The sequence below is a fragment of the Polypterus senegalus genome, chromosome 2 (genome assembly GCF_016835505.1).
Source record: "Polypterus senegalus isolate Bchr_013 chromosome 2, ASM1683550v1, whole genome shotgun sequence".
NCBI classification, from domain to species: Eukaryota; Metazoa; Chordata; class Cladistia; order Polypteriformes; family Polypteridae; genus Polypterus; species Polypterus senegalus.
The window spans coordinates 308,987,911-309,002,928 of NC_053155.1; the positions used below are offsets into that span (position 1 = coordinate 308,987,911).

A 15,018-nucleotide genomic window follows, 5' to 3' on the forward strand; every position below is an offset into this window, starting at 1 on the left:
ACGCTTAGTTTGGTAATTTGGGGGGTAGTGATAGGCTCCGATGCCTTCCAGCAAGGAGAATTGCGTTCACACCCCAAGTGCTGTCTGTGTGCAGATTACGTGTTCTCCCCATGTCCATATGGGTTTCCTCTTGATCCTCTTGTTTTCTCTTACAGTCCAAAGATGTGCAGTCTAGGTGAATTGCCAATGCTAAATTGGCCATAGTATTTGAGGGTTGTGGTGGTGTTGGTGGTGAGTTGTGTGTATGTTGTATTCACCCTGTAATGCATAAGTGGATTTAGATGATGGATGGATGCATGAGTGTTTTATTAAATTTTACATTGACATTGAAACATAGAAACTGGGAAGTAATTAGCTAGGCTAAGAGTCCTGTTAAAAATAGAAGCTGTTTGAAACAAAAACTTGCTGTAACAGGAGGTCCCCAAGATTGAGTCTGAGAACACTTGATCTAGCGAAGTCCATCCTAGCCCCTTACACTCCCAGTTTCATGAAGCACTAATAAACCTACTTAATTTTCTTGGGCTGCTTTACACTGCAAAGTAGACTTTTGTTAATTGGTTATTATGTTTATGAGAATTTGGCAATTGCCTTGCAGAAATGAACCCTGCCAGAGATTGCTGACTGCTGTTTTTAAGAGTTATGAACACTCATTCACCTCATCTTTCTAGTTTTTCACTTTTATTCGTTTTTAGAATAATTTATTTCTTTTCAATGTTGTGTTTTATGTACTGTTTAAAGCCTCATGTTTTCAGGCAGTTAATCCTATAATCAGTGACACATCGATTAATCAGTCAACAATCAGAATCGTCCATTTGGTATTTGTCTCACACCCTTTGTTATAAAATACGAGTAAACAAATGTATGCTCTTCCTGCTTGTCTTAGGACCTGTTAGTTTGTAAAGTTAAGTTTTTTTTGCCCCAGTAATTTTATTATCTCAACCCACCCTAAATGGGAACATCTAATTGAAGTGAACTCCTTCAGGTTCCATTTTTAAATCAAACTCCAGTTAACTGTGTTTCTGATATGGGAAAATCAGCCAGCCTGGAGGGATTGCCCCACAGGTCTGTGTTAGAAAATGGAATTATCACTTTGCATATTAACAAGTGACATTCTGATTAATCAAGTGCCTGAATATACAATTATCTTTGCCTTATTGTAGGTTAAACCATATATGTGGTTATCTTCCCCACTTCTAGGTATTCACAAGAGAGTGCATGAGCCATTACCTGCGAGTGTTTAATTTCCTCTGGAGAGCAAAAAGGATGGAGTACATTTTGACTGATATATGGAAAGGTCAAATGTGCAATGCAAAGCTGCTTAAAAGAATGCCAGGTAGACTAATACAATTTTGTGCTCCTGAGAGAATGGTGTACTGGCTAGTTGAAACGTATTTGCAACAAGTAATGTTATTATTCTGTTTTGAAGTGAGAGCTTTACCTTTTAAAACTCAGGATTACAAATGAACCTATCTCTCTGCACTCAGTGACTCAATTTTTTTATTTCTGTGCTAAACTCTTAGATGAACAGATTAGTGAATCTAAGTAAAAGTTTGGCTTATTTTGAATAGTTTTCCTTATTCTAAAAATAAAAATATTTTCCCTCACCTTATTAAGGAAAATCAAAACAGTCACATGCAACAAACAGTTACATCTTTATTTAAACATTTAAAGAAACCCCAGATATTTATTAGAAGTGATTCTGTATCCAGAAAACTTACAGTTGTGCTGTCAATATTGCTGAATTGTGCAGACTTTATCTAGCAAAATAACACAATAAATTAACTTTTCATTATTGATTACTGCATCTATTACAGTTCATTTCTGTGTTTTTTCACATGCACAATTTTGACTATTCAAGTTCTTTTAATGTAAGAAGTGTTCTCACAATATTATTTAATTATATTTATAAAGGGGGCGGCATGGTGGCGCAGTGGTAGCGCTGCTGCCTCGCAGTTAGGAGACCTGGGTTCACTCTTCAGGCCCTCCCTGCGTGGAGTTTGCATGTTCTCCCCGTGTCTGCATGGGTTTTCTCCCACAGTCCAAAGACATGCAGGTTAGGTGAATTGGTGATCCTAAATTGTCCCTAGTGTGTGCTTGGTGTGTGAGTGTGTGTGCCCTGCAGTGGGCTGGCACCCTGCCTGGGGTTTATTTCCTGCCTTGTGCCCTGTGTTGGCTGGGATTGGCTCCAGCAGACCAAACATCTGACATGAATAAAGATAAAAAGGACAATGACAGGAAAACATTACACTAAGAGGGATGTGACTTTATAAAGGAGCCCCAGTACCTGCTGAAAGTACTAGATGGAAAAAAAGTGGGAGAGTGGTTGATTGCTTAATTTACAACATTTCTGTACTTGGTAATCTCCTGCTTGTTTTAAAATTTTGATTTATTAAATGAGCTGTAATTCAAGATAGCTAGTCAGAATATGAGAGCATGGAAGGATGCATAAATATAAGTATTGCTTCAAGATGTATTACTGTTTTATTAATGAAAATTTCAAGATGAAGCAGTGTTCCCTGGAGTAATTGGTATTTAAGAATATTAAAGAGGATTGCAAGTGTGCTCAAAAATAATTAGGGCCTAATTTAGGTTTCCAGTTTGACCTTGTATGCTTTTCAGAATTTGTTGCTTTAGACGAATATACCTAAAGTTTTTTATAGTAACTGAGGATGACCTTCAAATACATCTCCTAGTGCTCAGTGTTCTTTAAGTTGTCAGTGTGCCACTCCAAGTATATTATTTTTGTAAACTGGGATTTTTGTTTTCCTTTGTTGCCACCTGCCAGTAGTTTATCTTACTTTACTTTATTTTACTGTTTTCACTATACTACCCTCTTTGGGCAATTCAAGATCTTCTAGAATTTGAAATATATACTATGTGTGTCTTTTATTTTAACATTTTAGGTAAATGTACCATCAGCCTCTCTAAAGGCAAGCACACTATATAAAAAATGTTTAAAAATTAACCAAACATATAAAGAAATAAAACTTAACTAAAAATGTATTTTCTTTTAGAACTGTCTGGAGTGCTTCATCAGTGCCATGTTCTGGCATCTGAAATGGTCCACTTCATCCATCAGATGCAGTATTATATCACATTTGAGGTGTGTTTCGACTGCTGTCTGGTCTTTGCCTTGCTTTTACGTTCTGAGCTTTTTCATCTGTGTTTTATTAATATTTTGTCTTTAGAGGGAGAAAAAAAGCACATCAAAAATACAACCAGATAATAAATTAACCTATGTGTTTTTATTCCCATTTCTTCTGATGACTCTAAACCCTTAAATGTTGTTTTAGCAGTAATCTGTCATACAGTATTATTCATTTTTCTTTGCTAGCTAACCGTAGGTTCATGAAATGGATATTTTTATGTCGTATTTCTTTTTACATTTTGTCTGTGTTTTGGCCTTATTGTTTGGTATTTGATGTTTTAACTGTTGTATATGTAAGTCGCACTGAACTAATAAATTGAAGAATTAATTAAGTTTAGTCATTGTAGGTGTTGGAGTGCTCTTGGGATGAGCTATGGAACAAAGTTCAACAAGCACAGGATTTGGACCACATCATTGCTGCTCATGAAGTATTTCTTGACACAATCATAACCCGCTGCCTTTTGGATGCAAACTCCAGAGTAAGATGGCCTCTCTTTTTATATATATATATACTTCATCTTCAGTTAATTTTTTTGTACATTACAGAGTCCATTTTTGGTTATGTGTGACTTAATTCAATATAAGCTTTACTTTTGCCTAATGTATCTGTTCCTTTGTGATGCAAATGTACATTATGACTTCTGCGTTTCCTATATAAACCCATGTTCATGGTCCCAAAATACATGAGTGGCTGGACCAGGCCAAGGGGTCACTCACGTAACACTTGGCTGCGGCAGATAGAGGGTCATTTCTGGAGGGTGGGACTGAACCGTGCGTCTGCCTGGGGGATTGCAAACTGGGATCCCATGTTGATTCATTGTGTAGTGGGTGCAGCAACGCACTGTACCAGTGCATGCTTCCCAATTTGACTTGACTTGACTTTAAGTTAAAATAAACAACATATTACATAGCAGAGGAAGAACTCCACTTGACAGAAATGACACAATTTTGATTTGTTTGAAAAAGAAAAATAGTATGGACATTTCCCTCAACATATGACAACGATGCTCAAACTAATCTCATACATTGCTGTAGATTTACAAGAATCAGAAGTGCTGAAGACATTCACAGTATTAATAAAGATCCATTAGAAAGTACACAGCAGTTTTTAAACTAACTGCCAAAGTAACATGACAGGTGGGGCAGGCAGAGTAAGATGTGCATTGCAGCTGCGGACATTGAAAAGGGGACCAGCACATGTTCTGAACTGAACTGGAGTTCAGTTCTTTTTGTGTGGTGTATGTGTTCTTTACATATTTATATAAGTTTTCTGTCAGAGATTTGCTGTCGGGTTAACTTAACTCATTTTGGACCAAATATACACTTGTCAGTTTTTGAAATAGGTCCCTTTCAATGTTGCTACTCTTTGTTACTGTTTGGGTACAGTCCTGCAGAAAGCATGTTTTAAAAACTGATAGGTAAGTTGCAGACCTTCCTGGCAACTCTGTCTGTGTTCACTTTCTGCCTGTTTGATCTGTCTTGTATGCTGCCAGAAAAATCCCTGTTTATACCTGTGGAAGTCAGTCACATTTAGCGTTAACTTAAGTTGTGTGCTTTTCACATGAATCGCCATTGGTGAGTGTTTTACAATGTGACACAAGATAACAAGAACATCGAGTGGCTAATGTATTGCTGTTTCAGTTCCAACCATGAATACCCTGAGAGTTGCTTCAACTAGCTGTGCTTCCTACCATTTGTACTGTGCCAGTATTAACCGATTTATTATTTCAGCACTTTTCTCTCTTATGTGGTTTATTTGGATTCAGAACTCTTTCCACGTCATTTTTAGATTCTGCATGACTAGTAATAGAACATTCATTGAAGCAGAAAATTGTGCTGACAGTGGAATTTTTGATTGATTCTTACATTAGGTTTGTATCATTTAACGAGAAATTATTCATATCTTTTGTTCCATATAATGTAATTGTACTGGTTTATAGTCAGTAGAGGCATTGATGGTAGTATTATATAGTCAAACTACAGTATGCACTTTATTTTTTGGACAGCATTTATGTGCAGTTCTGACAGTTGGCTTATATAAAGGTAACCTTAATGCCTCATCCTGTTTTACCTAACAGCCTCTCCTGAATCAGCTGCGGGCTATCTTTGATCAGATTATAGAGTTTCAGAATGCGCAAGAGGCCATGTACAGGGCAGCCCTGGAGGAGCTGCAGCTTCGACTACAATTTGAAGAACGCAAGGCACAGCATGAAGCTGAGGTAAGGATTTTTATCTGTAAGGTGTATGTGGTTTATCAGTCCACAATTACACTGGTGATCAAATTTTTATAGGAATGTTTTAAGATCCAATCACAATCAACAAAACTACTTGCATAAACAGTATATAGGGTACAAACAAAGAAGAAAACTCTTTATATAAAAAACACACACACACTGTACCTAAAGAATTAAAATAGAGGGCAGTGTTCTGAATGATAGGAAACATGCAAACATGCAAGCATAGATGGCTTATAGGTGAGGGTCCCCTTGGGCAGTGTTCTGTCTCCACTCCTTTTTGTGTTTACACCAATGACAGCAACTCCAGTGACTCATCTGTTAAATTGTGACATCACCCTGATTGATCTTATCAATGACAAGAATTAGGTGCCATATCACAGGGGAGGAAGATTGTCTGGCTAGTTAGTGTACCCTCATCAGTCTTAACTTGAATACCTTGAAAACTAAAAATGATTGTGGATTTTAGGAGCTACTTATCTTTTTCTGTGAACTGGGTGGAATCATTTAAGTTTCTTATCACAACTATCACACGCTGAACTGGGATGAAAACATAACTGCTCTTAACAGAAGAGCTCAGCATTGTATGTATTTTCTCTGACAACTTCAAAGGTTTAACCTATCCCCGTTAGTTTTAGTACAGTTTTATAGAGCTGTTGCCAAAAGTGTCTTCACTTTGTACGTAACAGACTCTAAGCATAAACTACAGTGTGTCATTCGGGCAGCAGGCCTAAAACTGGACTTTAGTGATGCTCTGCATACATCACAGGGTCAGGAAACATGCCAGAAATATAATCAAAGACTACACTTGATCAGAAAAATGTATATTTCAGTTACTGCTATCAAGGAATCTTTGCTGGTCACTAAAGAACATTCAAACATTTTCTTTCCTACTGCATTTAATATGGTTAAAAACAGCTTCTGATCCATCTGTTTTTTCCCCCGATTTCTAAATCCTCAATTCCATCTAAATTGTTTATTTTTGTGTTTATTTTATAAACACTTACTTGATATGTTAATTTGTAAGAGTGCAATTCTAAATTACACGGCATTTGTGTTTTGTGCAATATATTTTTCACTAGTATTGTATATAAAACATGACACCATGTTATACTGTATGTATGAATGCAACACTAAGAGAAACTCCTGGCAACTATGTTGCCTGGCAGTATAATTCAATTTCAATGGTTATTTTTAGCCAAAATATTAGTAGGCCAAGGGTTATGTTAGTTTATTACTAATTGTTTCCTAAAATATTAGTAATAGGCTCTGACCCTCCTCTATGGAGAAAGAGGATCCGCTGTGGCAACCCCTAATGGGAGCAGCTGAAAGAAGATTTCTCTGACCCTCCTATAATCTGCAATATATTTGTATGTTAAATGTATGAGCTAATTTGTCCTCTTGAACTCTTAAAGCTGTCTTTGGTGTTTTCCATACTATTCTTGCTGAAAACTCTGAGGAAGCATTGAGCTGTAAGAAAATAATTTGTGTAGAGCAAATTTTTATAAAGTCCTATCAGCTGGTCTTAATGGGTTAAATGAAAATGTGCAAGTTGAATTTACAGGGCATAATAAATAGAGTCCCAATAAAAGAGGAACTGGCAACAATAGCTTTATACTTGGCAAGATTTACTAAAGAATAGTAAGTTAATATCAATGTAACACAGAAAAAATCTTGAGTAACTATGATATAATAAGGAAAAGAGAGAGTATTCTGAGAAATTTAAATCTCCATGCATAACTGCAGTGACAGTTATACAGTTTATTATTATGAAGTTGCAGTTGCAGGACTATTTCTAAACTTTCTATATTTTAAAAAGAAGTTTTTTAAATTATACCTGAGGGACTTTGTTTCTTCATTGAAACTTTCCTGAAATATGGAAGGTCGATAAGGGTAAAGGGAAGAAATGCCATAAACATTTATTTGCTAAAGTTGTTTCCTGCCATTTATTGTTGCCTCCAGACACATGTACAATTTCATAGCCTGGGTACTGAAAATTTCACTTTGACTTTTTTGTGTGACTGACCTTTGACACTGACAAATGATCAAAAAGAATCATGACTGCTTTGCTTACTTTAGGATTAAAATCTGTCATGTTACCAGGAGAAAGAAAAATTAAGAGTTCTTGAATTACATGTGAGGGACAAAGTGACCAGCCAAGGAGATAAGGTTTATATTCTGGCCCAGTTGCTGCCTGTACACTATATATGTATTTATTTATTGACCCCCTTCTTTTGACACCCACTGCACACCCAACCTACCTGGAAAGGGGTCTCTCTTTGAACTGCCTTTCCTAAGGTTTCTTCCAAGTTTTTCCTTGTCTTCTCAGAGAGTCAAGGCTGGGGGCTGTCAAGAGGCAGGGCCTGTTAAAGCCCATTGCGGCACTCCTTGTGTGATTTTTGGGCTATACAAAAATAAACTGTATTGTATTGTATTTAACTGGGGTTTTCCTTCTAGCACTCCAGTTTTTCATGTCATATTTGTACGTCAGGTGTGATTGAGCATTGGTGTGTGGATCAGTGTGCTCTGTCATGGACTGACGCCTTGTCTACTATAGGATTGGTTCCTGCTTTGGCTCCAATGTCCAATAATTGGATGGATCAGTTTAGATCCACTTCTTTCGGTCTTCCAAAAATACTGAAAATTATTCTTTTTTGTGTGTGTGTCTGACTCTTTCAGGGTGAATGGGGTGTCACAGCCAGTGAAGAAGAGGTAGAAAATAAAAGAATTCGTGACTTCCAAGAAACAGTTCCCAAACTGTGTACGCAGTTGCAAATTCTTACACATTTCTATCAGGTATGAATTCTTAATTTTATTTATTCCTGTTATACAGTTAGTCAAGTGATTTTGGAGTTTGGAAAGATGGTGAAATATTTACCAGTGAGTGATCAGCAGTAGAAAGTAGAGGCAAGAAATGTCAGGGATCCCATGACATGAGATTATTCAATACTTGACTCATAATTCAATAATATGGTGGATTTTTAACTCTTATTTTTTTAAATGCTAAGTATCATGCTTCAGTTCTGTAACGCATTACACTGTATTATTTCCTTTCCATGTGACTGAGTTAAGGGTGAAATCACCCATGCAAACATTTATTAAACTATTACACAGGATAATGTTTCATGCATCTCAGTGTTATTCACAGTAAGACTGGAGATATTCAGTAATGATACATAACACATGCATCGTCCATCATATAAATTAAACACTTGATGAGTCCATGGCAGAGGAGCTTATATGTTTATATAATATTTTTAACCACTAACTTACATTAGATTGATTCTCTTTTTAAGTGATATTTTGTAAAGTATAGACTTTTGCTTTTAAAATTTTTGAGGCTACATAAGTATATTTTGACAGTAGGTGTATGGAAGCCATATGCAAAAATTTCACCATACTCTGTGCACTTGACAATACTATTAATGCTATATGTTATAAATATTAATATGCTTTTTTCACAATAAATTATTAAGCTTTCATATATAAGCAAGGAATTTTAATTAACCATGAGTAGAACATCCTTTGGTGCTTTGCACCACTTTTTTTAAATTTCAAGGCTATCGGACACCTTTTGCTTTTTGCTCTCAGACCTCATTGCAGCTCAGGACAGATTTATACTTCACTCACACAGAGGTGACGTTTGGCCAAACAGGATCAGAGCACTCAGTGCATGAGCTAAGGCTTACAATAGCTTCAGCCAAACACGTCAAGCTATTTCAGCCGAGTTCTTTTGTTTCTCTACTTTCACCTTGATAGCATCAATTTGTGAACACTTTAAATACACTTCATGTGCTCCTGTCAGCTAAAGTTTCCGTTTCTATTCTGATAGACTACTTTATTTAAATATGATGTTGCTTGCAAATTGCAGGCTTCATATTAAGCTTTTCTGCACTGTAACATTGTAAAAACTAAACCTAAATGCTTGATGTAATTGTGGATGGACTTTGGGGTACAGGGATCTCTACAGCCGTACTAACATTTGAAATCTCCAGAAATTTAAAAGCAGTGCATGTTGTTTGTAAAGTGCAAATAAAAGGCATTGCTTCTAATATCTAATACATGTTTGGGAGATGTAATACATCCATAAACACATTTACACATTATAGATTATCAAAATGTTTTGGACTGACATATTAAAGAAGACACTAGTAAGACTGTGAATAATGCAAAAAGCATATTAGTGTCCAAAGCTTTTATATGCCACTGAAGTAAAATGTTATATCTTGTTTGTAGAACCACTCTTATGTAGCCCTCTTGATGTTGTCATCATTGCCATAGTCGATCCCATGGAGGTACCAAGGTGGTAGTTACAGAGATCCATGTCTGAAGAATAGGGCGTGTATGACGTATTTCCTAATCCATTATTGTGTAAGGCAGCCTTTGAAACCACTGCAGTGTAAATGGAGGCTTTATTGTAGTACGTAGTATGGGATAGCTGACAGCATTTCCTGACACTTTGCACTGATTTAATTGCAGCAAATATCGAAGCAGTTCATCTTAATATGTACTGGTTATGTAGTCCTTTTTCTCACATCTCAACGCACATTACATAGTAAGTGAAGAGCCACTTGAACCACCACTAATGTGCTGCATCCACCTGGATGATGTGACGGCAGCCATTTTGCACCGTATGCTCACCACACATTTCTTGTTATGTAGTGAAGGGGTGAGAAATTGTTAGCCAGTTAGAAATGGGGGATAATTAGGTGGACAGAATGAGTTGGCCATTTACCCAGGACAACGGGATACTCCTTACAAAGGATGCCAAGGATCTTTAATGACCACACAGAGTCAGGACTTCAATTTTACATCTCATCCGAAGGAGATCGACAGTTTTACAGCTTTGTGTTCCTGTCACTGCACTATGGCATTGACATCCACATTCAGACCACAGGGTAAGTGCCCCCTGCTAGCCTCAAACACCTCAACCCAAGCTTTTCCAGGTTGGTCTTCTATCGAAGCAGTAGCCGGGCCCAACCAAGCTTAACTTCATGTGGATTATCTGTTTTTAGGTGAATGTGGTATGGCTGCTGGTTTTAAGATCTTTAATCAGTGATGTACTACAGCTTCAGTGTCATAAGCAACAGTTGTGCATGTGATCTTGGTAGCGCTGACTTGGGCCTTGAATTTCTTTAATGTTGAAGCCTCAGCATGATTGTTTGGACTCTTGTATGCTGTGATACATCAAATTTTATCACCAGTTGTGAACTCTTAAGTTTCTCCCAGTCCAAATGAAATAGCTTGGAATACTCCTTGGAACATTGGATGTTTTGTTTTGGATATCAAGGTTACACAGACTTTTCTCATATTTAATTGTTTATGAACATTGAATTCAGCTGACCTATAGCTAATCTCTGTATTGTCTTCCATCTCGTGCATTGTCACTCTTTGATTCTTCATTCACAGTTTGCTCTGTGGAGGTAACATTTAGTTCTGTCATTGATTTTTGAAGGGCAAGTAGACCTTGGCAGAAAGAAAATTTTACAGTTCTTTCCTTAACCATGGCATATAAAAGGGTTGAATTTCTGAAGGCATACTTTGTAGCTTTCAAAATTCAACAATAGTATGATGCTTACTTTACTTTTTTCTGCATCCATGTCGACTTCTAAAATAAGATTTTACCCTATAAATCACAAACTAGAAACCAGTAACTTGCATTTTTACTACAGACAAGCTAATTTTTGGCTACAAGATGCAAGATTGGCACCATAGAATACCCTTTTCAGGCTCAGAATTTTTTGATCACTCCTTGCGTGCTTGTCTGTCTATTGGTGTAATCTCCCAAAAGCTGTCATCAGTGCATTGCTGTTACAGTATATCACAATGATAAATATAACAGTAGTCTATTGTGTATTTTCTACTCTGTCCCCAACTCCAAGATACTGTATATAGAACCTCTTTCCTCCAGCTCTATTACATGCCCTTGTTTCATGCTGCAATTGCTTTTTCTCATTAGTCCCATATTCTTTTACCCAATTGTTAGCTTTTAAGCAACACCTCTGGGTCCTGATGCTTGAATGTCTTGCATTTTTTTATTACAATATACATAGCCTTTCCGAAGTATTGACCCCTTTAATCGTTTCATATTTTGCTATTTAAACTAAAGCCTGAACTGTCTTTTTCTGAATCTGAAGGAGTGTTCGTTTCATTGCAATTGTCTGTAAAGCTTAAATATAGTGTGTCTGTGGTCACTATTTGTTTAAAAGAAGAAAAAAAAAATCCTCCTTTTTATACAGTCCCATATGTAACAGAAATAAAAAAATAAAGGCCAAGGGTCTGGATGTGAAATACACAGAATGAAGAAGTGCTTATAGAGAAGACGGAAAAAAAAAAAAAAAAAAATAGCTTTAGATTTCAGAAGTTCACATTTGCGATACCAAGTCCATCATTAGGAAATACAGCCATCCCAATGCATGTTTGTAAGTAAAAAGGTGTAGTACAGTTGTTCAAGAGGTGTGTATACTTTATAAAGACCTTTCTATGGCCTGAGGGGCTGCTGGGCAAAAGGTCATTCAAGAATTTAGAAGTGGGCTGTGTTTTCTTTTTTTTGTCTTATTAAAACATACAGCTGTGTGTGCCATGTTTTATCTCAGAGGGCAAAACCTGCTGTAGAAATATGATATTGGGGGCTGGTTTGATATTTAATTAAAATCCTTCTTTTAATTCCAGGGTGCTGTGCAGCAGTTTTTGGTGCTTTTGACTACAAGTGCAGATGAAAGCCTTCAATTTCTTAGCTTCCGCCTGGATTTCAATGAACATTACAAAGCAAGAGAGCCCAGACTGCGACTGTCTTTGGGTTCCACGAGAGGCAGACGCAGTTTACATACGTAGGCGACCCTGGGACTGGGGTCTCTGGTCTGAGAGGACTCTCCTGTATGTGCCAGTAAACCACATTTGTATGGCTTTGGCAACTTTCCATGTCATCACTGAACAGTATAGTAACTAACAAAGTATATACCAAATTGACTGAAAAATAGAACAGCACAAAAGAGCTGCATCATTTGGTCTTTTGTAAACCCGATGTATAGAAAATTTCAATTCGTTTTCTCCCCAGATGTCATTTTTTTCATTTAACATTCTAAATGCTTAAATTATGGTTTTATTCATATAAATTGTTTGGTATTTGAATTGTATGGATCCTTTTTTATTATTATTGGTAAATCATTGTATATAAAGTTGTTTTTCAACCACTTCAAAATTGCTGATTTTTGTACTTCTTGACTCCTGATGATTTTCAGATGCAGCATGCACAGGGCCTGCTAAATAATAAATGAAATGAGATGTAGTCTTTTTGGAGGGCCGGGCTCATATCATGATTTGCTGATAGACTGACAGGTACAGTATGCACAGTTCTTATAATTGTACTTATAATCAGCTTCCCGTAAATGATGCTGCTACTTTCCGATTACCTAACACTTCTGCAATTGTTATTTTGGAAATTGTTTAAGTTAAGGTGTCTGGTAAGGTCTGGGTACCTAACTTAAGTGATTTAAACAACTCCAGCAGTGACTGAAGCTGAATGTACGTACAGCCTTACAGGTTAAAGTGCAGCATCCTAGCCAGTAGCTTTGTATTGCACTTTTTATAGTTTTCCCTTTTTGAAAGAAACAGTAGGCCATATTCCATATACAGCACCTATAAAAAGTATTCATCACCTTGGAAGTTTTTTACATTTTATTATCATAGAACATTGAATCACAATGATTTAATTTTTAAATTGTGATGGACTCTGTCCTGCCCAGGGATTGTTCCTGCATTGTGCCCTATGCTTGCTGAGTTAGGCTCCAGCTCCTCATAGACCCTGCTCAGAATATCACGGGCTTAGAAAATTATGATATGGTATCTAATATAATACTGACTTGAATGGGGTGAATACTTTTGCCACCAATTGTTTTGTGCTTTTATATTTGCACTTACCATATATACTCTTGGATAATTAGTGACTTGATTTTACTGTATAATGTCAGGTATTTTATAATGTTGGCCATATAAGTCGAATGCAGAAAACACATGGTATTGGTCCAAGAGATTTATGATATGCTAACGTGCACCTGAGGGAGTAACCACGGAGCACACTGCCTTTTTTTTTTTTTTCTATGTAGGTGTGGCAATGAGCAGAGCGTGCTCCTAAACCCCCCTCTCTCTCCCCCCACACCCCCACCCTACCACACGTTTATACCCAAACCAAAGCAACGTTTTTACCGATTTGTATTTTTTGTATCTCACATCCACATACACCTTTATCGTAAGAGCATCCTTTATCTACGATGGAGGATATGATCAGAAGAAAACGTGAAGCTGGTTTTAAATTAAATATCATTGAAGTAGTGAAAGAAATTGGTAACTGCGCTGCTGTAACCAAATTCAATACGTCTCAGAAACTGATGCAAGATTGGAAAAGGCAAGAAGATGAAATAAAAAAAAAAATGTCGCATTTTTGAATGGGCGTATAAGTCGGGGTCTGATTTTATGATCGATTTTTCGGGTTTGAAGACCTGACTTATATGCGAGTATATACAGTAATTTAGAGCACTTTGCAGAGATCTGTTTTTTTCTTTGACATTGAAAAGTCTTTGTCTGTTGATCAGTGTGAAAATCAACACATTTAAATCCATTGTGATTTAATGTTTTTATAACTGTCTGTTGATCAGTGTGAAAATCAACACATTTAAATCCATTGTGATTTAATGTTTTTATAACAACAAAATGTGAAACCTCCCTTAGGTTTAGGGATACTTTTGATGGGCACTGTATTACACAAGAGTTGTCTGCAGACAGTTGTGAGAATATGCAAAAACTGTGCATGTGGGGAAATGCTGTATCAAGGACATGGGTTTAGATGGTGCGAAATTAAACAGGTTTGGAGATTAAGAAATTGGTCACCCCAGAGGTACATGAAGAACATACAGATTTAGCATCCTTAATCCAAAATGCTCCAAAATAAAAAACTTACTGAACGCTGATATGACGCCACCAGGGCTCTCATTTATAAATCTTTGTGTGGATTCAAGCACAAAAATAAGCACACGCCCCCAAAAAATAGGAAAATGCACGTGGCAAAACAAAAAGGGTGTATGTACATTTCTGCACAATTAACCTTTATAAATGACAGTCATCTTGTAGATGTGGATATGTGAATGCGCCTCAAACCATGCCAGTTGCCATCCTGAAATAACCATACATGAACTATGCCAGTCAAACTCCTAGATATGCAGTCACGATGCTGCAGACCTTCATTGTCTGGCAGAGCCACCTTTCACCTGATGCATTGACACGTCACCACCTGCCTTTGAGGAGTCCTATGGTGTGCTAAGCACCTGAGCGCTAAAGACCATGGGTGACATTTTAGAGCCTCTCCTCTGTCTTCTGGGAGCCAGTGAAATTGCTGGATACTGCTGAAGATTGATGTTTTATGTGTGAGCCCTGACGCCATTCAAAAAGTGAATGTAGCAGTCAGTAAATGGCTTCCATCCCAGTGGGCACGATGGAGTGAAGCTGGTCTGAGATATTTCTGACCTGTTGACCAATTCCTCAAGAAACAACAGGTGGCAGATAAACTGACAAAAAAAGTTCTTCAGTATAAATACTCGGAGCTGATTCTGGTAAAAAAAAAGGAACTCACTCTCTGTCTGT

The 15,018-nt window shown here is 37.0% G+C and overlaps 1 protein-coding gene across 1 annotated transcript in view; it reads left to right on the forward strand.

Annotated features, from left to right (window-relative positions):
- The window catches only part of tubgcp3 (tubulin, gamma complex associated protein 3), a 73,466-nt gene extending 60,883 nt beyond the window's left edge, over positions 1 to 12,583 (forward strand). The window contains exons 17-22 of the mRNA XM_039745896.1: positions 1,198 to 1,333; positions 3,015 to 3,103; positions 3,496 to 3,627; positions 5,227 to 5,367; positions 8,062 to 8,178; positions 12,055 to 12,583. Coding sequence (XP_039601830.1) covers positions 1,198 to 1,333; positions 3,015 to 3,103; positions 3,496 to 3,627; positions 5,227 to 5,367; positions 8,062 to 8,178; positions 12,055 to 12,216 — 777 coding nt within the window. The 3' untranslated portion in view covers positions 12,217 to 12,583. The remainder of the gene's footprint in view (positions 1 to 1,197; positions 1,334 to 3,014; positions 3,104 to 3,495; positions 3,628 to 5,226; positions 5,368 to 8,061; positions 8,179 to 12,054) is intronic.
- The last annotated feature ends 2,435 nt before the right edge of the window (positions 12,584 to 15,018 follow it).